Genomic DNA, 25,078 nt, shown 5'->3' on the forward strand with positions numbered 1-25,078 from the left:
ACGAGGAGGAGCTTTTACGTGTGAAACGAGTCAGCTGTTAACAGTCTGTCTTTTCACACGTAACTGCCTCTCAGCGTGTGAACATACCCTTACAGTTCATTCTGTGGTCTTAAGGGTCAATGCACTCTCCATATTACGTGCGGTTTTGCCGTGCATATTTGCGTGCAGCAAAACCGCAGCATAATACAGTACCAGCATAGTCCATGAGATTCCATCTCATGTACACGCTGCGTTATTTTTTTGCACGTAAATTGACCTGCGGTGCGAATTTTAAAATCTGCAGCATGTACATTTATCTTGCGTTTCCATTTGCCAATTGCATCTGCCTAGTACTGAGGAACATCACACCAAAATCCTCAGCATGAAATCGCGCCTAAAAACCGCACCGAAAAAACGCATAGAAAAACACACTATTAGGTGCAGTTTTTACCTGCAAATTTCCTGTGTAGTGCTGCAGTTTTGGTGCGTATTTTACGCAGCAAAATACACAACATGTGCATGTAGGCTATGGGAGACTGGAAAGTGAAGTTAATTGCTTCTTATCAAAACCAGGATCTGGCGTATCTCTTACTTTTTGTTGTTGTTTTTGATGCTCCTCTAGTTGGTATACTCCTTGTGACAGCATGGGATTGATGGTCGATTTGCATGTTTGTTACTGGTATTTACAGTAAATTATTCTTTGAACATCAACCTACACATATTTATTGTGAGTGTAAATAGAATAAAAAAACAGCACATATAGGACTCTAAATTATTATAGTTACATAGTAATCATTGGGATCCTGGCTATTCATTTATACATGCTGCTCTTGACATGGGACAGAGCCATAGGGATAAACGTATATATCCCATTTAAAGTGCTCCCTGTATGGATAAGAAACAAACAACAAGCCTCCCCCAACTACTGGAGCTGCAGTCCATGAGAAATGCACCTATCCACAAATATGACCACAGTGCAGTGTATATTAGAAATTCAGAGAACTATGTGCTCTGTTATATTACTGCCATTTATATAAATTATAGTTTTACAGAATGGCATTTAAAAAGAAAGAAGTATCTGCTTTTAACTTTATTGTATTTGCCATTTTTGCTTGGAGTGACGCTCCACCTCGAACATTGTCTACTCCCGAATATAAATCTAATATCGAAATCATCGCCTTCACAAGTGGATGCAATTCATGTAATAAAGCAGAAAGTTGATGATTCAATCTAACCCCTCCCCCCCAAGAAAAATCCCCGAAACCAAAATATAAATGTTATAAAAATCTAAATGGGGCTCTGGATCTTTTCCCACCAGGTTTCTGTTTCTTTTTGTGGGTCAGAATAACATAGCATGTCCACTGCCAATATAAAAAAAATATAAGGGAAACCTGACGTACGCATAATAAGCTAACAGAGGAAAAGAAAAACAATCATCAAAACAGATCATAAAATATTTGTCATGGATCTTGTAAAAATAGAAGCCCCTAGTGTGAACAAAGAAATGAATGTCTTTGCAACAAATTTTATTATTTAATGAATTAAAAAAGAAAAATGAAGCAGCTCTGTTGTCCTACTGTTTTGTCTATACAGCTCCTTTGCAGAACCATGGTTGTAGACTGCAAACAAACCATGTATAGTGTTATCCTGTAGTCTTTTTCTGTAGTCATACTCCCTTTTATCTTTCTCCTGTTTTTGCCAACATACATTTTGTAGGTTAGTAAGAACTAGATGAAAGATGGAAGGGAGTATGACTGCAGGATCAGACCACATTTTGTTTGTTTGTAGTCTAAGGCCTCATGCACACGACCATAGACTTGTGCCCGGCCGTGATTTCCGGGTCGGACGGCCACGGAGTGACAGCCGCGAGCCGCGCGCAAATCGCGAGCCGTGCACATGGCCGCGGCCATTATTTTCAGTCAGCCCGGACCACGGTCGTGTGCATGGTCCCATAGGAATGAATGGGGCCGCAATTCTCCCGTTGATTTTCGGGGGAATTGCGGCCGCAAAAGCACATTCGTTTGCATGAGGCCTAACTATGGAGACAAATACACTATTCAGCGATAACATTAAAACCACTGCAGGTAAAGTGAATAACATTTATCTTGTCATGAAGTGGGATATATTTGGCTGTGTTCACATCAGGGTCGCTTCCCGTTGAGTCGACATCAGTCGACTGCGCTATTGATTCCGTCAAAAACAACGGAACTCTGTCACAATGGTGACAAATGGAAAACATTAGCTAAGTTTCCGTCACCATTGAGATCAATGGTGATGCAAACGGAAGCTAAGGTTTCCATTTGCCTTTACGTTGAGGGGTTCCCCTGACGGAAACCTCCGACGGAACACTTTAACGGGAAGCAACGTTGATGTGAACAGGCCCTTAGGCAGCAAGTTAACAATCCGTTCTTGATGTTGATGTGTAGGGAGCAGGAAAAATGTCCAAGTGTAAGAATCTGAGCGAATTTGACTAGGGCCAAATTGTGATGGCTAGATGACTGAGTCAGAGCATGTCCAAAACGTTACGTGTTCCCAGTATGCAGTGGTTAAAAGTGGTCCAAGGAAGGACAACTGTTGAACAAGCAACAGGGTCATGGACGCCCAAACCCTCGTTTATTTCTATAGAAAAGCTACTGTAGCACAAACTGCTGAAAAAGTTAATGTTGGCTGTGATAGAAAGGTGTCATAACACACAGCGCATCTCAGCTTGCTGCGCAGCTGCTGTTGTCAAGAGTGCCCATGCTTACCCTGTCTACCGCCAAAATCAATGCTCACGTGCCGACAATGGGCACGTGAGCATCAGAATTGGACCTGGCATTCATGTTACTTTGATAGGTACCACCTATCTAAACCTTGCTGCAGACCAAGTACACCCCTTCAGGACAATAGTATTCCCTAATGGTAGTGGTCTCTTTCAGCAGGAAAATGCACCCTGCCACACTGCAAAAAATATTCTGGAATGATTTGAAGAAAATTACGACGACTTTAAGCTGTTGACTTGGCCTCCAAATTCTCCATATTGCAATAAAATCGAACATTTGTTCGATCTGCTGGAAAAACATGTCCAAACCATAAAGTTTCCACCTTGCAACTTACAGGACTTAATGGATCTGCTGCTAAATATCTTGTGGAGTCCATGCTTCTATGCATCACAGCTGTTTTGGCAGCACGAGGGGAACCTACACAATATTAGGCAGGTGGTTTCAATGTTATAGGTGAAAGGTGTATGTCTGCATAGAAGCTGTTGAGCAACATACCCTTTAAAAAATATAGAGCATACTACCTTTTAACCCCTTGACGACCGCCCACCGTCTTTTGACGACATGCGGTGCAGGTGCTTTGTCTACAGCGACGTCTTTTGGCATCGCTATAGAAGAGGCTAATGAGCTCTCCTGTGTGTAACTAACAGCTCCTGAACTTAGAGAAGCCTGCTAAATACAGCTGGGATAGGAAAACATTCCGATCCTAGCTGTTTAACGCTTTGATAGCCATGGTCCGAAAGCGAACTCACCTCTGATCGCGTCACTGGAAACCCAGTGACACGATCGAAGATTGGGGAATGCCTCTGTAGTCAGCCCTGGGAACCTAGAAATGACCCCAGGATGTCTGTACAGTTTGCCTGCTGTTAGGGCACAATATGTGCTGCCCTAACAGCAGCCTGTGTCATAGTGACACAGTGTAATGTATTAGCATACAGGAGTATGCTAATAAATTATAAGTAAAATACAAAGCTATAAATAAAGTTATCCCTTAATGGTATTAAAAAAAATGTTACAAACAAAATAAATAAATGAAAAAAAGTCCCAAAAAAGTCATTATTTTGAATAAAATATACTTTATTGCCCTTACATTACATAAAAACAAACAAAAAAAAAATACGCATATTAGGTATCTACATGGCCCTAATAACCTGAAGAATTAAATTAAAACAGAAAATTTAGCTGGTCATTAAAGCCTTATTAGGTCCGGTCATTAAGGAGTTAATAGTCAAATGTACATACAATTTTGTTTTTCCCCGCAGGATGTAAAGCCAGCCATACAATTCATGTGTAATGACGGGGGATAGGGAAACGGACAAGTGAGCCCTAGTCTACCCGCCACTCTGTCCCTGCCTACTTGCAACGACCCGCCCTAGGCGACGGGGTACAACTGGGCGGCGGTCCCTGCGCTCAGTAAGTGCACGACAAACACGACAAACATACAAGGGAATACAAGCAAGGGAAAGGGGCAGTTGCCCACGGCAACACCGTGAGCAACCAGAGTGGTGAACGAGCCGAGTCAAGCCAGGAGTGTGCGAGGTACCAAACGAAGAGCAGAAGAGTAGTCAGTAAGCCAGGGTCTGTATGGAGCAGGATCAAAATAGAAGGAGCTGTAGCTGGGCCAGGAAACCACACGAAAAGAATCACAAGCACCGAGGGACAGGAAGGGCAGGCTTAAATAGACCGAGGGCGGGAGCTAGCTGAGTCTGGCCAGGTTGCGATAGGCTCTCCCACTCCTAAGCCTGCCAGCCTGAGTGGTGGAAGCTGGAGTCAGTCTCAGGGATGTAGATTCAGGTGCTGACTGATTAATTATGGGAGTTAACCCCGAAGCTGTGCCTGGCAGATCCTTTACATCATGCTCTTTCTCTTTGCGATGTCTAAATTGACTAAGGTGAACAAAACTGGGAAACTATTAGATTGCATCTGTCACTAGGGATAAGCGCTCTAAATAAGGATATCTATAAAACTTAAAGGGGTATTCCGGTTACAACAAGTTACCCCCTATCCGTAGGGTAAGGGGTAACTTGCTGGTTGGTGGGTGTCCGACAGCTCGGACCCCCACCGTTTACATGAACCCCAAGTTGGAACCGAGCAGCAGGTCGCTCATGCGCACTCATTTTCTATGGCAGCGCTGGAAAAAGCCGGACACTGCACTTGGCTACCTCCGTTGAGTTGAGAATTTTACGGACGCCGCAATATCAATTATTTTTATTATTTTATTTTCATTACTGTGCTTTAGGGGGAAAGTTGTAAAAGGGTATTGTTTTTACTTTTAATATTTTTTTGCACATAAACCCCCCCCCCCCTGTTATTTTACTCTTTTTTTTTTTTTTTACATAAGTCCCCATAGGGGACTTGAACAAGCGATCGTTGGATTGCTTGCACGATATACTTCAATACTCCAAGCAATACTTACACGATATACTTCAATGTATTGCAGTACATTGTGATTCTGGGAGTCTCCTATTAAGCCCTACCAGTGGCAGGGCTTTGTAGGAGTACATGGCAGACCTGCGGGCTGTCAGAGGGGACCGCCCCTCTCTTTCTAAGATGCCGCGGTCACTTTTGACTACGGCATCTAAGGGGTTAAACAAGCGTGATGCCGCTCGTTACAGTGAAGTGTCGGCAGTATTATACAGCCGACACCCGCATACTATGGAGCAGGCTCAACCCGTGAGCCCGCTACATATTTCCCCTACCCAGCTGTGACTTAAGTATATGTCATATGTCGGGAAGGGTTTAAGGTCTCTGTTTGTTATCATTCAAACCAAAATCTGTCCTGGTCATGCGATGGGCACACAGGTGATCACGCTTTAGGGTGAATGTACACGTTGCGTATTACGTGTGGATTTGGCGCGAGTATTTTCATGCGGCAAATCTGTAGCGTTTTACAGTACCAGCAAAGTAAATGCAATTTCAAGAAATCTCATCTACACGGTGCAGATTTTTTCTGCGTGCAAATTGACCTGCGGTGCGTATTTTTAAATCCGTAGCATGTCAATGTATCCGGCTGCGAATTGTATCTCACTAGTTTTAAAGAAAAATGCACCAAAATACGCAGCATAAAACTGCACCTACACCGCGTTCCAAATTGTTATGCAAATGTTATTTTTCACTGATTTTCCTAAATAGTCGATGCAAATGACAGTCAGTATAATCTTCAAGCCATCAACCGTTGGAGTATAATGCATATTTTATTGAACAAATCTCCTAATAACAGATTTTTTTTTAGAAGTAAAAAACTCAAAATGCAGTGTATCAAATTATTATGCACAACAGAGATCAAAACATTTTAAAGGTTGTAAAGAGAACTAAAATGGTAATTTGTTGCATTTGCAGCATCATGAGGTCATATTTACAGAAATCAAAAGCTCTTTCAATCAAAAAAAACTTAACAGGCCAAGTTAAATGTTAACATAGGACCCCTTCTTTGATATCACCTTCACAATTCTTGCATCCATTGAATTTGTGAGTATTTGGGGGCGTGGCTTGGCTGCCGGAGTGAATGGCTGCTTGAGAGCTCGGCTCCTCACTGCATCAGCAGCCTACAGCGACATACCACCGCCAAACACCCTGCTGGCACCTACCTGTGCCCCTGATCACATTCCACTATATCCAGGATGCCCAGGAAGCAAAAATCAGCGGCCAAACCGGCCAAAATCCCGGACTTCTACCTTCCTCACAGCCGCCCAACAGATCAAGATGGTGCCGGAGGGAGCCCGCGCGCAGGATCCCTGACGTCCGACCCGGGCTCACCATCCTCCCTCACCTCTGCTCCTCCTCGACGCAGCAGCTCGGTCCCCGCTCTGCCACCGACGGGAGCAACAACGAGCCCGACACAGCCTGCACAGGCAGACATCTCGGCGCCGGACCTCCGGATCCGCCATCTTGGCACAACTACACGGGGCATCTCACAACCCTCCTCTCCTTGCAGCTCCAGACGCCCTGTAACATGGGCTCCATCCCGATCTCCTCCTCTCCTCGTCAAGGACCAGGTAGGGCATACTATCACTGTGACTCCTGACCCTCCAATACCGGGAGACACACTTGCTAATGCACCCTCCTCCACCGACCCTATCACTGAGCACACGCTCAAAAGCATGTTGCAGGCCCTACAACAATCCATACATTCTGGGTTTGCCCAGCTGCTCAAACCCATATCTGACTCACTTCAGGCAGTAGAAGACAGAGTTCAGCATGTTGAATCGAAAATGGGGGTGCTCACTACATCCCATAACGAGCTCATTGATGCCCACTATGATCTTGAGACAGATCTTTCTCATTTACAAGCTAAGGTAGCTGATTTGGAGGATAGATCACGTCGGAACAACGTTAAATTCAGAGGGGTTCCTGAGGACGTTGCTACCAAAGATGTAACCCTTTATATACAGGATTTCATAAAAGCTCTACTGCCTGATTGGTCCCCCAGGGACCTCATCATTGATAGAGCACATAGGCTTCCAAAGCCGAAACACCTGTCCGACAATGTACCGCGGGACGTGCTAGCCCGCTTTTATTTCTACCACATTAAGGACTCGTTCATGTCTGCATCTAGGAAGAAAGAAGCGTCCCCCGCACAATACTGGATGGTCTCCGTCTATGCAGATCTTTCAGCGGCCACGTTGCAACTACGGAGGCAATTTGCGCCAATCACCTCTGCACTCAGAGATAATAAAATTCTCTACAGATGGGGATTTCCTGTGCGCCTGCTCGTCCACAAGAACGACTCCTTACACATCATCAGATCCGTACAAGATGGCATCTCTCTCCTTCTCCTGTGGAATATTCGGGTCATATTGATGGAAAATACGCCGAAAGCTGCTCCCCCTCCTGTTGCAGAGGAATGGCACATGGTCCGGTCACGCAATCGTCCACGGCATTGAGGTGGTTCGCTTACTAGGATGCACGGCCGTCCACTGTACCGGTTTTCAAGATGACTGTTCTCCCCCATTATTGTCCTGAACACAGCCGGTGTTCAGACACATTTCCTTTAATGTACATTTTTCTTTTGTTTTGGTTTGTCCTGTTTTGCCACATATATCTGCAGACCTGCCGAGGTAGCTATATGTTTTTCCATAATGCCTTTTCCTTGATGATATCTGTAATGCATTGGTATGTACTCCTGCTCACCCAATTCGATACACGGTTATTTTCATGTGTCCGCAAGCAACAACACACCTTACATAGTCATGGCGCTTAAATTTGCTTCCATTAACGTTAATGGCTTGAACAACCCATATAAACGCTCTACTATGTGGAAAGAAGCCCTTAAAATCTCCTGTGACGTCCTCTGCGTGCAAGAGACGCATTTATTAGAAAAGGATGCCGTTCGCCTGAAACATCCTGCATTCCCCCACGTTTTTCAATCTCATCACTCAACCAAAACTAGGGGTGTGTTGTTGGCTGTGAAAAACACGGTCGCTTTCCAAATGTCTGAGCTATTAACTGATCCCAATGGCCGATATATTATCTTGCGGTGCTCTATTAACAATGTCCAATATACCATAGTTACAATTTACGCCCCTAATAGTCACCAATTGAAGTTCTTACACAAGATGACACGCCTAATTTCTAAACACAAACAGGTTAGACTGATCCTGTGTGGGGACTTCAATTCTGTAATGGACGCGGAGTTGGACTCCACCTCGCAATCCCGGCATTCACATGCCGTCATAGGTGATTTGTTCTGGAAGGAAGAAATACACAACATTTGGCGCATGCAACACAGCTCGGAGAGGGATTTCACTCATCATTCTCAGGTACACAATAGTTATGCCAGACTAGACATGTTCCTAGTAGACAAGGAAACAATTTTCCTAGCTGAGTCCACGACTATTGGTGACGTCTGTTGGTCAGATCACGCTCCTCTCACCCTGACTCTCAAGGAAACACACAATGCCCCGCCTACATACCTGTGGAGGGCTAGCCCCTTTCTCCTCTCCCATCCCACACATAGAAAAACCGTGGGGACCGACCTGGCGGAATACTTTGCAATTAATGACACAACAGATATCGGAATTGCAGCCATATGGAACGCCCACAAGGCATACATTAGAGGCACCTTTATCAGACTGGGCCATATGGTTAAAAAACAAAAGGTAGCGGAGGTCTTGGGCCTGACGGAGGAAATCCGATGCTTAGACGCAAAAAACAAAGTTGCTCCCACAGACGCCCAAGCGTCTCAGCTCCTACTTCTAAAACAACGTCTCAGATTGTGTCTGCTGTCAGAGTATGAAAAATCCCTTTTCTATTCCCAAAATAATAAGGCAGGGAAGCTATTAGCAGCGCGCCTCAAACTCCAACACCAGAAATCCAGAATTCCGTAACTCCGGAATCCTCAGTCTCAAGCCAAAATTGTAGATCCTAGGGACATAGCTGAACAGTTGCGTAAATATTACTCCTCCTTGTATAATATTAGAGATGATCCTTTTGTTGAGCGGCCAATCCCCTCTGATATACAAGATTTCCTCCAATCTGCCTCTCTACCTAGTCTCACCCCAACGCAACTTCAGACACTAAACGCCCCTATCACCGAATCAGAAATTGTAAAAATCATACAATCCCTTCCACAAGGGAAAGCCCCTGGTCCTGACGGACTCACTACCTTATATTATAAAAACTTTGCTACCCTACTGGTACCATATTTGAGTAGATTTTTCCAACAAGCCATGGCCTGCGGTTCATTCCCTAGGGAAAACCAAGCGGCACTAATTGTCACACTACCCAAACCAGGGAAAGCTACTGACGCACCTCAAAACTTCTGGCCTATCTCATTGCTTAATGCTGATCTTAAACTCTACGCAAAGTTGATAGTCAATAGACTCACTCCTATGTTAGCCACCCTGATAAGCAGTGACCAAGTCGGTTTCATCAAAGGCAGACAAGCATCCGACAACACCCGTCGTGTCTTGAATCTACTACACCATCTGGAATCAACTAAAGAGCGGGCGACGCTTCTAGCACTGGACGCAGAAAAGGTGTTTGACTGTATTATTTAGACATACGCCTTTTCGACCCTACAGACAATGGGGTTGGATGTGACATCCTGACTGCTATTCAGGCTCTATATTCTGCTCCGTCGGCCAGAGTGTACACCAATGGTGTTCTTTCTCGGGATTTTGATATCTCTAATGGTACCCGTCAGGGCTGTCCCCTGTCCCAAATAATATTCATCCTCTCTATAGAACCCCTGGCCCAGCACATCAAAAAACAGCTTAATTCATGGTATAAAAATTGGTAACAGAGTGCATACCATCTCATTGTATGCGGATGATATCATTTTGTCCCTTTCTCAGCCTGTTAGTTCACTTGAATCGGTTATGGATGTTATTAAATCCTTTGGCAAACTCTCCTTTTATAAGCTAAACACCCAGAAATCCCAGATGCTACCCCTACACTTAGATTCCGACACATTGTATTTTCTGAAATCTAAATACCCATTTGACTGGAGAATAGATGGCATTCAATACTTAGGCATTACCATCTCTCCCTCCTTCCGTGACCTATACAAAGTCAACTATGAACCTCTACTTCAATCTATACATACAGAATCTGACAGACTTCTCCAACACGACACGTCATGGATAGGACGCATAGCGGCGTACAAAATGCTTCTTTTACCCAGATTATTATACCTATTTCGCACCCTCCCAATCAGCTTGCCCTCCAAGTTCTTTGTGACGGCACAAAAAACACTATCCCGCTTTGTTTGGTCTGGATGTAAACCCAGAACCTCCCGACATATCTTGTCCCGTGACAAAAAGTTAGGTGGACTGAGTGTCCCAAACATACATAGCTACTATACTGCCACCCTAGTGGCACAGACTATGGATTGGTGGCATGATAATCAAGATATCCATTGGCTTCAAATTGAATCATCATACATATCTCCGATAAGCTTAAAAACCGCCTTGTTTTTGACCTTCTGGGATATTCCGTCGATTCGATCAATATCTCCACTAACTCAGGCGACCCTAGTGTTGGTCCTACTTACACCGCACATCTACTGAACAAATCCCACTATTAAAGTCGTACATTCCCATTGATATTTTTTCACTGATTGTTCCCAACTTACCACTGTCTTCATGGTCCCTGAAAGGCATTACTAATGTATCTCACTTGTTTAAAGATAATTGCTTGGTGAGCTTTGAACATCTCGTGGCTCAATATTCTATTCCTGTCTCAGATTTCTTTAAATATCTCCAGGTTAGAGATTGTGTTGCGACTTATAACAATTTTGAGTCTGTATGTCTTTTTAAAATGTTTGGGTATCTTTCTAAACGTAGCAATGGCCTGAGATTTGTGTATAACTTACTACATTCACACTCACTCTTCTCCAAAACGCATCCCATGCGGCTCTGGGAAAGAGAATTGAACTGCTCTTTTTCAGAAGAAACCTGGGTGTCTGCATTTAAATTAATTTACAAAGCATTACCCTGTATCCAACACGTAGGAGCTGCTATAAAGACCTCACTACGGTGGTACTACACCCCTGATAGACTACACAAAATGTTCCCTGAGTCATCACCTTTATGCTGGAGAAGCTGTGGCCACATTGGCACTCTTTATCATACGCTGTGGGCATGCCCTACACTCATTCCGTACTGGTCTCAGGTTTTTGATCTTGTGTCCATAGTCTCCAAATGTCATATTGCACAATCCCCCCTGATGGCCCTTTTGTTTATAGAAATGGATGCAATACCTGTAGCGCTAAGATGCTTGATTTGCAAAATCTTAGTCATGGCCAAACTGGTGGTGACTCGCCATTGGAAGGAGATTGTTGCCCCGCTATTCGGAGAACTGATTACACTTATCAATACGACATATGCATATGAAAAAATCATCTCCTTGGGTAACTCCTCGTTCCACAAATTCTCAGCAATATGGAATCCATGGTCAACTAGTGTGTACTACAATGCATAACACGATTGTGCATTTGGCTTCGAGGTCATTGTCTTTCCCCAATATGGGCTATTAAGATCTGCCAAGATGATATATGTGGCTTACATGTTCTTCTTTGCCTGTTTATTCTTTTTCTGTTCTTTTTTATGTTATGACACAATGACATCTCTCCAATCACGACTGCCTTAATTCTTGCTCTCTCTGTAGAGATGATTGATTGTACCAATGATATCGCAAAGTTTAAATGCGAAAATGTTGTTCTGTTTTCTTGCAAAAACTAATAAAAAACTATTGAAACGAATTTGTGAGTATTTGGACAGTTTCTGCTTGAATATCTTTGCAGGATGTCAGAATAGCCTCCCAGAGCTTCTGTTTTGATGTGAACTGCCTCCCACCCTCATAGATATTTTGCTTGAGGATGCTCCAAAGGTTCTCAATAGGGTTGAGGTCAGGGGAACATGGGGGCCACATCATGAGTTTCTCTCCTTTTATGCCCATAGCAGCGAAAGACACAGAGGTATTCTTTGCAGCATGAGATGGTGCATTGTCATGCATGAAGATAATTTTGCTACGGAAGGCACGGTTCTTCTTTTTGTACCACGGAAGCAAGTGGTCAGTCATAAACTCTACGTACTTTGCAGAGGTCATTTTCACACCGTCAGGGACCCTAAAGGGGCCTACCAGCTCTCTCCCCATGATTCCAGCCCAAAACATGACTCCGCCACCTCCTTGATGACGTTGTAGCCTTGTTGGGACATGGTGGCCATTCACCAACCATCCACTACTCCAACCATCTGGACCATCCAGGGTTGCACGGCACTCATCAGTAAACAACACGGTTTGAAAATTAGTCTTCATGTATTTCTGAGCCCACTGCAACCGTTTTTGCTTGTGAGCATTGTTTAGGGGTGGCCGAAAAATAGCTTTATGCACACTTGCAAACCTCTGGAGGATCCGACACCTTGAGGTTCGCGGGACTCCAGAGGCACCAGCGGCTTCAAATATCTGTTTGCTGCTTTGCAATGGCATTCTAGCAGCTGCTCTCCTAATCCTATTAATTTGTCTGGCAGAAACCTTCCTCATTATGCCTTTATCTGAACGAAACTGTCTGTTCTCTGAATCAGCTACAAATCTTTTCACAGTACGATGATTAGGCTTAAGTTTTCTTGAAATATCCAATGTTTTCATACCTTGTCCAAGGTATTGCACTATTTCACGCTTTTCGGCAGCAGAGAGATCCTTTTTCTTTCCCATATTGCTTGAAACCTGTGGCCTGCTTAATAATGTGGAACGTACTTCTTAAGTAGTTTTCCTTTGATTGGGCACATCTGGCAAACTAATTATCACAGGTGTCTGAGATTGATTACAATGATCCAAAGAGCCCTAAGGGTATGTGCACACGGTAGCAGGCTTTTATGTCTGAAAAGACAGACTGTTTTCAGGAGAAAACAGCTGCCTCGTTTCAGTCGTAAATGCTCCTCTTCGCATTTTGCGAGGCTTCTCTGACAGCCGTAAATTTTGAGCTGCTCTTCATTGAGTTCAATGAAGAACGGCTCAAATTACGTCTGAAAGAAGTGTCCTGCACTTCTTTTGACGAGGCTGTATTTTTACGCGTCGTCGTTTGACAGCTGTCAAACGATGACGCGTAAATGACAGGTTGTCTGCACAGTACGTCGGAAAACCCATTCAAATGAATGGGCAGATGTTTGCCGACGTATTGTAGCCCTATTTTCAGACGTAAAACGAGGCATAATACGCTCGTTTACGTCTGAAAATAGGTAGTGTGAACCCAGCCTAAATCACAATACCATCCATGAGTTTAATTGAAAAACTAATAATTAAATTTTTGCGACACTTAAATCCAATGTGCATAATAATTTGGAACACGGGTATTTCTGCATCAAAATGTAAATTCCGCACCCAAAAACGCATCAAAAAACGCACCTATTTTCCGTATCAAATAACGCAACTTGTGAATGTAGCTTAAGGGTATGTTCACACGGCTTAGCAAAATACGTCTGAAAATACGGAGCTGTTTTTGTAGCAACTCGCGTTTTTTGCGGCGTATTTTACGGACGTTATTGGAGCTGTTTTTCAATGGAGTCAATGAAAAAGGGCTCCAAAAACGTCCCAAGAAGTGACATGCACTTCTTTTTTGCGGGCGTGTTTTTACGCACCGTATTTTGACAGCGACGCGTAAAATAACACCTCGTGGGAACGGAACACCGTAAAACCCATTGAAGGCAATGGGCAGATGTTTGTAGGCGTAGTGGAACCGTTTTTTCAGTTGTAATTTGAGCCGTAAAACGCCCAAATTACTTCTGAAAACAGTGCATGCACGTCCGTTACGGCTGAAATTACGGAGCTGTTTTCAGGCGAAAACAGCTCCTGAATTTCAGACGTAATGGCATGTGCAGGCGTTTTTCGCAGCGTCCATTACGGACGTAATTGGAGCTGTTTTTCTATGGAGTCAATGGAAAACGGCTCCAATTACGTCCCAAGAAGTGACATGCACTTTGACGCGGGCGTCTTTTTTACTTAAAAAAAATGACCGTTTGCAAAGTACATCGTAAAACCCATTCAAATGAATGGGCAGATGTTTGCCGACTCAAGCAGTATTTTCGGCCGTAATTCCAGGCGTAAAACGCCTGAATTACGTCCGTAAATAGTGCGTGTGAACGTATCCTAAGAGTTACTGCACAGTTATTAGAGAGAGCCCTTCACCTGTGTGTCTGTCACATAATAAGGACAGATTTTTATCCACGGGATGTAAACATTGAAGGTTCCTTTCGAATGACCGCAAGCAGAGGTCTTGAAAATAGTAAGCAATTGTTACCGTAAGTTGTATACCTTTTTATTATGAAATTAAATCAGAATACCCCTTTAAGCATGAAGTCACGGGTCATTCTGTTACCTCCTCCTCCCCATTCTTTTCTTACCTTATATTAATCTCAAAATTACATGGATATTATTATAGTGTATATATTATATTTAATAGGCCCGGCAGGGATGGTTGCTGCCTCTTTGCTGCATAGCTAAAGGTTACCCTAAAGCAGGCATGCACAACCTGCCGCCCAGGGGGCACATTCGGCCTGTAATGACGTTCTGTTCAGCCCCTAACCATCAGGATACATAGTTCAGAAAGTTGTGAAGTACAGAGTATTATATTTAAACAACTACATCATTCTTTATTCCTCTCACTGCTCACAGATATTAGTGTACGTCTTGGATGTATATTCCATGCCACTGTCCACATATGGACAGTGATGCCATGACGACAGCAGCAACAGCACCCGGCGGCCGAGTGGGCCCCCCAAGGCTAGTGGGCCCCCGGTTGCCCAGGTTCGCCGGGTGCTGACGCCGGCCCTGGGTAGGGTTCAGTATATAGTGAGGTTTACAACCAAAGATGACAGACTGTTATGGGCAGTTACTTTTTTACATTGGTGATATGGCTGTTGGATGAGATTGTTCCTTCAATAAATGAAGCCATAATGGAACAACTATGCGCTGTGCTACTCAGGTTCCCTTTATCTAATATTATGTATTTGTTTAAATATCAAAAACCATTCAAAGTGACAAATATAGAATAATAGGGGGCATCTGGAAGGGGGAACTAATTTTTTATTTTTTGCTACTCTATACTGTAGGTTTTTCTGAAACACATACACTTTAGAGCTGTATTTTTTTTAGCAATTTTTGCTTTTTACTTCTTTATGTACGACAGTCAGAATATAAATATATCTTGAGCATCAAGCTCTTCTGTAGCTGCTTGCTGACGCATTTACCGTGACTGGGATATTAATGCTTCCACCCATGTCGTTTTGATTGCCGCCCTCCTGCTAGTTTACAGAAATTGTCAGTATCTGAATGAAAGTATCTTATAGTTTTTAGTTTTTGTGAGCTCTGAAATGATTTATCATTTAATTATGCTTCCCTGGTAACTACATTTTCAGGAATGTATCCTAGAATGGAAGATTTAAGTTGTGTTAAGTGCTGCATTTTAGGCAGATTTTCTACCATTTTCCTCCTAAATGAACAAGCCCTTGGTGATTAGGATGCTTCATAATTAACATGTCGTAATTAATAGCGCTGCCTGTTTAATGAGAATTTCTCTCCCCTCAATTATGACTGTTCTGGGATCTGGCACGAATCCACCTTCATACTCATTTTTAATAGTTCTTAGAAATTCAGTTGATTAGAAAGTCAGACTTTTTATGAGAAAGGAATGTCACTAAAGGTGAAGATGGCTCGTAAAAATAAATACAGCAACTTAGGGCTGGCTCCAGTTTTATGTGGGCCCTATGCGGGGGAACTTACAGCGGCAGTAAAATGCCAAAAATCGTCACTTTGTGCCACCATATAGACGTTAGGCCCTGTTTATGCCCCCATATATAAGTCAGGACCCCAGTTTGTATCCTCATAAATTTAGTGCCCTCTGTAGATAGTGCCACCACAGCCCCCTCTCAGGTAGTGCCACACAGCCCCCTCTCCCAGGTAGTGCCACACAGCCCCTGACGTCACTGTCCATATATGGACAGTGTTGTCAGGGGCAACCCCAGAACCATAGTCCAGGGCAGAGCACTACTAGCACTCTTCCTGGGAGTGGCGTAGCTAAAGGCTCATGGGACCTGGTTCAAGAATTCAGCTTGGGCCCCCCTACCCTTCCCCAACACCACCAGACCCCTGCGCATTCCTATGTCCAGCTGTCTTGCTCGACAGACCCGATGAATGTCCCCACAGTATAATGCCCCCATAGCTGCCCCACAGCATAATGCCCCTCATAGCTGCCCCCACACACAGTATAAAGCCCCCCATAGCTGCCCCTCACACAGTATAATGCCCCCATTGCTGCCCCCACAGTATAATGCCCCCCCATAGCTGCCCTCTACAGTTTAATGCCCCTCATAGCTTCCCCCACAGTATAATGCCCCCCATAGCTGCCCCCACAGTATAATGTCCCTATAGCTGCCCCCACAGTATAGTGCCACCCATAGCTACCACACACACACTATAATGCCCCTATAAGGTATAATGCCCTCCATAGCTTCCCCATACAGTATAATGCCCCCCATAGCTGCCCCATACAGTATAATGCCGCATAGCTGCCCCATACAGTATAATGCCCTCCTTAGCTGCCCCGTACAGTAGAATTCCCCAATACAGTATAATGCCCCCATAGCTTCCCCATACAGTATAATGCCCCCCATACAATATAATGCCCTCCATAGCTTCCCTATACAGTATAATACCCCCATACAGTATAATGCACCCCATAGCTGCCCCGTACAGTATAATGCCCCCCATAGCTGTCCAATACAGTATAATGCCCCGCATACAGTATAATGCCCCCCATAGCTGTCCCATACAGTATAATGCCCCCATATGTACCTAATAGAAAAATAATAACATAATTGCTTACTTACCTATCCCCGTTCCTACGAGGGGTGGAGGATCCTTCTCCTCCTTTGCACTGTGCTGTGAGTGACTCGGCGCAGACAGGCGCGATGACATCACTACATCGTGCCTGCCTGCGCCAAGCCGCTCGCGTCACAGTGAATGCTGGAGCAAGGCTCCAGCATTTAACTCAACTGAATCTGCCTCCTGCGGACGCAGATTCAGTTGGAAGCGGGACCAGCGTGGTTAGCGCTGTGTGGCAACGGGGGACCTGCGGGCCCCCCAGGCTTAGGGGCCTGGTTGCAGTTGTGACCGTTGGGACCCCTATAGCTACGCCAGGCTGGGACACTGCCCTGGTCCTGACATCACTGTCCATATATGGACATATACGGACAGTGATGTTAGGGGCTTCCCCAGAGACGGAGTCCCGGAGTATAGCCGCTAGCTCTCTGCCTGGGACCCCTTCCTTCTTACATCACTGTCCATATATGGACAGTGATGCCGTGACTACGGCAGTGTCAGCACCCGGCGGCCGAGTGGGCTCCCCCAAGTGAAGTGGGCCCCGGCGCTTGCCTCGGTTCTCCTGGTGCTGACGCCGGCCCTGCAGTAACTCATCCACCCATAGTTGTTGCTTTCTATCAAACCATAACTAATGTCAAAGAGCATTTTATTTTTCCACAATTGGGATGCTTTATACATATGACTTACATGACATTGCTAAATGACATGTGCAAACCATTACCAAAAAGGAGAAAAAACTGAAATAATATTGAATAATTGTGTCGATTTTAAAGACGTGTTCAATAAGTTTGTTGGGAAGAGTGATTATTCTACTGTACAGTCTATAAATTCTTCATACCTTTAGTGATGATAAAGGCTTATTTATTCTTAACCGTGACCAATTTTTACATCCTATTCCCGTTTCAGTATTCATTTTCCAAAGCAGCGTGTATTATTTATTCAGCACCAATATGTTTCACGTCCAGCCTTTGGAAAACCAAATATGAAGGCTATAAAAAGCAGCAAGTAGAGGTAATTGCATGAGAAGAGAGCAACTGTAATTATCATGTGATTGGATAAAGGAGCAGTGTCCTCAAGACAACCCCTTCTCTAAAAACATCCCCCCCAGTGGTTAGCTAATTGTTGCAGGTCGGGCTCCTGTTGCCCCATTTCCCATGCAGTAGCAGTTCTACATGGCGGCCATTCCATAGAGTAGTTGACTGTGCAACCACGGTCTGAATAAGTTCGCTAGAGCAGCGGTTGCTCTTCCTTAGCGTCTCTTTACTCTAGCTCATAGAGGAGGGTCCTGTCTCTTGATGAGACAACCTCTTCACAAAGCCAAGTAGGTTATGTTCAGTTGGGAGCTAAATTAGATTTTGTCTGCTCATATAGACAGTATTAGAAGATAACGAAAGGTAATCACAACATTGTCTGTCCAGTCCTTTTTATTTAATAGGGGAGGAAGTAAGGGTAAGTCCTTTTTTATGTTTTTTTCTTTTTCTGCAATCCAATATAATGCTCATGTTCATAGACTATAATCTATACACCAGTGGTTGCCAAATTTTGAGGCCAGGACCCACTTATGGCCAAGACTTTTGTTTGGGACACCCCACTACTGTACTTGTATTCAAAACCATAAAATACCATCCAAAGAACGTATTCTTCCTCTATTCTGCTTTTCAGCTGTATTTTGCCTCTATGCTCCCGTATTCTGCCTCTATTCCGCTTTTCAGCTGTATTCAGCCTCTATCCTGCTGTATTTTCCCTCTATTCCGCTTTTCAGCTGTATTTGACCTCTATTTTTCCTTTTTAGCTGTATTCTGCCTCTATACTCCTGTCCTCCTATATACTGTATCTATACTGCTGTCCTCCTATATACTGCCTTTATGCTCCTGTCCTATTGTCACAAAGGGTTCGTGGACCCACTGGGCCGTACCGCCTTGGCGGTATGGCAGTTGACCAACAGGGCGCAGGTCAAAGTCTATAGTTCGTATAGGGTACCTGTGGCAGCTCGGACAGTAGCAAGGCAGGCTCGGCTGGGACTAGGTAGCGGGTAGACATCAGGAGTGGAGTAGCAGGACAGGCGTGGAATACAGCACAGCACCACTACTGCACAGCACGGTACTTGACCAGGATAGTACGGGATACAGGTTACAGGATAGACTGGGAACTGGAAAACACTGGGAGACCATTTACTAGACAAACTAGCATACAACAAACAATGCTCAGGCACTGCAGGAAGGGGCTGGACCCTACTTATAGTCCAGAAGGTGGGGCCAAGGTGAGTGGAAGTGAGCGCTGGCGTCTCCTGAGGAGGAGACTGGGGCCAGCGCTCGCCGACCCATGGCTGTGGCCGTCAGGAGGTAAGTGAACCTGATGACCCGCAGCCATGTACCGGACACCTATATGCTGCCTCTTGCTGCCTGTTGTTTATACTCATGTCCTATATACTGCCTCTATACTCATGTCCTATATACTGCCTCTATTCTCCTGTCCTCCTGTATACTGCCTCTATTCTCTATACGACTGTCCTCCTGTATACTCCCTTCCTCCTGTATACTGCCTTTATTCCCCTGTCCTCCTGTATACTGCCTCTATTCTCCTGTCCTCTGCCTCTATGAAAGGTATTCTTGATATTACTGCATACACGACAGTCAGCATCGTTAATGATGGTGGCGCTGACTGATTCAACACCCTACCAAGAGGGGGGAGGGAGGTAACCTGAGCAAGAGTCCAGTTTATTGGCCCCTGCACACCGGACGGCGGGGGGTACGAGGAACCTGTCATCATTGGCGCAATCGGGTGCCAGTTTCTTTTGTTGGCACTCATCGGGGCTTAGTGATGCTTGTGGGTGGGGGAGGGGGCAGGCTCAATATATCCTGCTGCTGCTCTCGACCCCCCCGGAGGTTTTCACACAACCCACCCCCCATGGGTTCACGACCCACAGTTTGGGAAATACTACTCTACACTATGCTGCAGCCTCTAGTCTGTCACCTACCTCTACTACTACTACTACTATAAAAAGATTATATTATAAGTGTATATTGCATCTTGTTTTTGGTATATTGCCCTATGCTGTTTTCTAGAATGTAAACTGACCATTTAAATCCTAGGTTCTCAGCATGATAAACCCACTTTAAGCCTACACTTGTATATAAGGGAATTCCATCTAAATAAAATCCCTAACGTATTTTCATGATTGGAATTACTTTCTAAATGAGCAGAAGCAATCTAATAAGAGTTGAGCAGTGGCAGTTGTGCTGTGAAATTGTCAGCTGTGGTTTATGGCGGCCTGCGCCTGTGTTGTAGCAGACACTTGATAATGTAAAGCAATTTGATTTTCATAAAGGGAATAAACAGAAGTAAATTAGGGAATTGCTGTATATACACTTTCCAGATGCACAAGAATATGATTTTGGAAAAGGGTAACTCAATGAAAACACTATGAAAAATGTCCAAATGAATATAGTACAGCAGATTAACAGCATGCTGGAATGTCCAAGCCTGGCCTTACATGTCACTTGAGGTTTAGACACCAGACCCAGTACTAAAACGAAAGCTCCCGTCAGCAGAGTAGCAGCGAAACACCTTCATCCAGTAGTAAAAATTGTTCACAGTGGTCCGAGCAGGCCCTCTATTATAAGCTCCCCTTTCACAGCAACCCCATCACACTCCCCCTTTAGTCAAAATATCTACCTGCAGTAGCCACAGCAGCCCCCCTCATTAGTCACAGCACGTAATTAAAGTAGGGCACCCTCCCCCATCCTTAACAGGATGTAACAGGAGTTATAGTAGAACCCTCCCAGTGGAAAAAGCAAGGCCTCCCTACCCCCCATGTAGTTGTTTGGCGTTCTGCAGGGATAGATGGAGTTGAATGCTGTCAGTGACTTTTTGGCACTGGGTGGAGCACTAGGCCACTGAATGCATAAAAGACAGGGAGAAAGTTGCCTGTGCCTATCTTCTAGGTGCCATGCTGATGCACAGAAGCGAGCGGGTTTTGTCAAAGATTGTGTTATACAATAGCGTCTTCTATGCATTGTAATTTATAATTCATAGATGTGACAGGAAGGCTGCTAACATTAGATGTGTAATGTCCCAGATGTGTCCAGGTCTTTTCATGTTGTACCTGAACAGGTAAGGAATAGAATGTTTACAAGGCAATGTGGAATATGTATGAGACTTCTATTAAACATTGTATGCAAATGGTTACAATGCTTACATTGTGCAAGAGCAATATAATGAGCGGAAGCTTAGTATTCAGTTTGCATTGTCTGCCATGTAGAGGAAGCTGAGAACAGACTTTTTAAAAAGGTTTATTTTCTGACGCTCCGGCACAGTCTCTAGTAACATGTTTTGACTCTCATTAGAATTTTGTGAGCCGGTTGATATGTTCTATGGAAAGTGATTATTGCGATCTGTATCGACTTCAGAACTGTATTCAGTGGAGATGTGAGTTGTTTGCCAGTGCTCTTGGAACAGATTTTTGGCAAGCTCTTCGGTTATAAAAAGGTGTTGACAAATCTCCCAGCATCTAGTTGGGTAGACAATAATAATATATTTTTGTTCAAACTGAAGAACAACAATATTTGTGATGTACATACGTACATGTATTGCTACAAATAAATAACTTTATAACTAATAATAAATAAAAGATCTATTTTGGGTAAGAATATATCTGAAAAGGAGATATATCTATCTATCCTGGCGCATTATGTGCTTGCTGCAAAAAACAGCCCCATTCAGATGAATGGAACTGACATTTCTATCGTTTGGTAATGATCATTATGTTGCTTTGGCTTATTTCTATTGTTCTTTAGAGTTGATGACTTCATACATGTTTATCTTTTCCACTCTTTTACTTCTTGTATAGGAGAGTAGAGTCCTTCGGACAGTTCCACTTTTGGCAGCTTGTCTCCCAGAAGACAAATGCAAGGTCCTAATCGGTCGTCGTTTTGGAGAAGAAAGGTAAAAATAAAATTTCCATTCTTCAAGTGTTACAGGTTGTATTTTATTTATATTGGAGAACACAAACTTTCATAATAATAAAAATAATAATAAGAATAAGAATACTTATAGTAACAACTATACAGTACAGTAATGATTTTAAAATGTTGATTCACTGGTGCTGGCCTTAACAAAGGGAGGCCCTATTTTATTTTAAGTTTTATTTACATTTTTCCCCCTCTTTCTTGTGCAGCCATTAAAGGGGACCTGTCACGTCCTGTTATAGAGGCGGAGCAGCTGAGCAGATTGATATATAGTTTTTGGGAAATTATTCAGTATAACTTGTATTTTATTCATGTATTTAAATTGCTGCTCATTCTGGACATAGGAGTCCAGTAGGCTGTCTTATTCAGTGACTGACAGCCTTCTCTGCATGTCAGTCACTGAACTTCCTGCCCACTGGACTCATAAGCCCAGAATGAGCAGGGATTTAAATGAATAAAAAACAAGTTATACTAAATATTTTCCCTCGAAAAGACATGTATATATTAAACTGCTCAGCTCTTCCTGCTCTATAACATGCTGCCTGCATATCAGATTGCATGTTGAACGGGATAGGTGCCTTTTAATGATGACCCAACATTAATATTACAATCAACATTATGCAATGGATTTAATCACTCATTTTCCATTGGAGTAATAATTCACATATTCACTGCATCATCTTATACATTAATTTGTCCAGCGTACAGTGTCATCCCTCCATTTACAGAAGTAAACGTATAAAGGCAGGTGATGCCAATCCTAGCGAGGCTAGCCACAGTTCCCAATGTTGCTTGAACATTTTCTATGCTCCTCTTTTCTGGTACACGCCTCCTTCCAGCAATATAATTGAATTTAAAGTTCCAATTTATTCATCCACCATCGGCAGAGTAACTTCTATCCATTGCCTAGTAATTAAGTTACCCATCTGATATAGATTTTTAGCTACTGTCAGGTGTGTCATTGCCTCTGCCGGGATATCTCCCACATACCCCAGCACACCAATTAATAATCTTATGCCATAAACCGCATTAATTAAATTAAAAACTTCAGAACATACAGTATACAGTACTAGATAATGCTGCGCATGACCATAGCATATGTTTATGGTCTGCTTCAGCAGCAGACAATGTAGGGCAATAAGCATCCGCCTAATCCTAATCTTAAACCACAGCAGTGCAGTTCTGTAGTTCAAGAATAATTGTGACCGCTGATGCATCACATTGAAAGATAAAAAGAAAATGAGGCAGCACTACCAGATATTTGGATAAAGATCCTTTTATTCCACGTGCGACGTTTCAGCTCAGTGTGAGCCTTTCTCTTCTTGGGTAAGGCTCACACTGAGCTGAAACGACGCACATGGAATAAAAGGATCTTTATCCAAATATCTGGTAGTGCTGCCTCATTTTCTTTTTGTCCTGATTGAGGGGTCACTCTTGGACTGTGACCTAGGAGGCGTGCACCCGCTTTAGAGAAATTATCCTGTGCTGCTGATTTGCATCTATTTACATTGAAAGATAAGGTTGGTGTGGTTTCTTAAGGGCTCATTCACACGAGCGTGAATCTCGTCTATGTGCTGTGCGTTGAAACAACGTATAGCATACGGCCACATTGATTTCCATGGGGCTATCCACACATGCTTGAGTTTTCACAGCAGCAAGTGTCTGTTTCGTGCAACTCACTGCATGTCCTATATTTGTGCGTCTTCATGGACCTTGCCGCCCATTGAAGTCAATGGGCGCTTGAAAACCACAGACAGCACACGGATGCACATTTAAAAAAAAAAAGTGCTTGCGAATGCGTGAAAAAGAAAAATGCCACTCGCAAAGCACACTGATGCAAAACCCAACGCACATGACAGAATTTACGCATGTTTTTTATGCACATAAATCTGTCACGCTCGTGTGAATGTAGCCTAAAAGTCAGACCATTGTTCATTGAAAATAGGACCCACATCCACCTCCCACCTTTCATAATGCCCTTTTTGAGGAACTTATCCAGCGGCCGCTGGTAGGCAAAGATTGTTAAATTATGGCACACAGCTGAATTAACTACATAGTCGAAAACCTCAGAGGAACATATAGCTGAAAGTTCAAAATCCGTTTGCAATTGCTAAAAGTTTTTACATATCCCGTCATTACACAACTGCACATAATGAGCTCCTCTTTTGGTCCCACTGCTGAAATCCCACCATGCTGTAGAAGTCCAGTAGACATGGATTGCTCCAGAGTGGCATATATTCGGTGTTATGCCAAAAAGCTCCCTACACTTCCACCTCACCTTAGGCAGAGGGGTTAAAGTGGGCAGCTTGGGAGAAATCACTTTAAATCTATCTATTGGATCTATGGTTGATTTCCCCAAAAATATTCTGCACTAACCTGTTCCTAGAGTCACTCCAATTATGTATTCGCCAACTTTGCATTTCCTGCATCTGGGATGCCAAAAAGTATACACACAGATTTGGCAACGCGATCCCATCCTCCTCCTTAGCTAACTGTAACTGTAGCACTGACAGCTGCTGACCACCGCCATCTTACATCCCACAGCTCGCCGTCAGCTTCCTTTCTCTCTTTGCCGGAGTCTTCCTCTATGCCGACGCGTTCTGCTTCCTTGCCCCAGCTCCCGTAGGGTCCGCGTGCATGCTGGTGGTCTCTTAAAGGGCCAGCGGGCACACCACTAAAACCTTCCCCAGCCTATCTGTCACGATGGGTGTGTGGACCCACTAGGCCATACCGGCGCAGCGTGATAGCAGCTGGCCAAAAGGATACCAAGTCAATGTCTATAGTTCAAATAAGTGTACCTGTGGAATTTCAGACAGTAGTGATGGTTCGGCTCGGGTGGGACCTTGGTAGCAGACAGACACCAGGAGCGGTGTAACACGGCAGGTGTAGTATATGGCACAACACGACTCCAACTCTTTATGGCACAAGAACAAGGTAGCACAGGATACAGGTAGCAGGTACGGGAACACTGGGAACTGGAAAACACTAAGGGACAATTTGCACAGACTAACACGGGTAAATAAAACAATGCTCAGAAAATGAAGGAAGGGGCAGGGC

At 43.9% G+C, this 25,078-nt stretch overlaps 1 protein-coding gene across 3 annotated transcripts in view; it reads left to right on the forward strand.

Moving 5' to 3' along the window:
• Positions 1-25,078, forward strand: part of DTWD2 (DTW motif tRNA-uridine aminocarboxypropyltransferase 2) — a 309,013-nt gene that overhangs the window by 116,224 nt on the left and 167,711 nt on the right. For all 3 annotated transcript variants that reach the window (XM_075854815.1, XM_075854813.1, XM_075854814.1), the window contains exon 4: positions 21,904-21,998. In XM_075854815.1, coding sequence (XP_075710930.1) covers positions 21,904-21,998 — 95 coding nt within the window. The remainder of the gene's footprint in view (positions 1-21,903; positions 21,999-25,078) is intronic.

The sequence above is a fragment of the Rhinoderma darwinii genome, chromosome 1 (assembly GCF_050947455.1).
Source record: "Rhinoderma darwinii isolate aRhiDar2 chromosome 1, aRhiDar2.hap1, whole genome shotgun sequence".
NCBI classification, from domain to species: domain Eukaryota; kingdom Metazoa; phylum Chordata; class Amphibia; order Anura; family Rhinodermatidae; genus Rhinoderma; species Rhinoderma darwinii.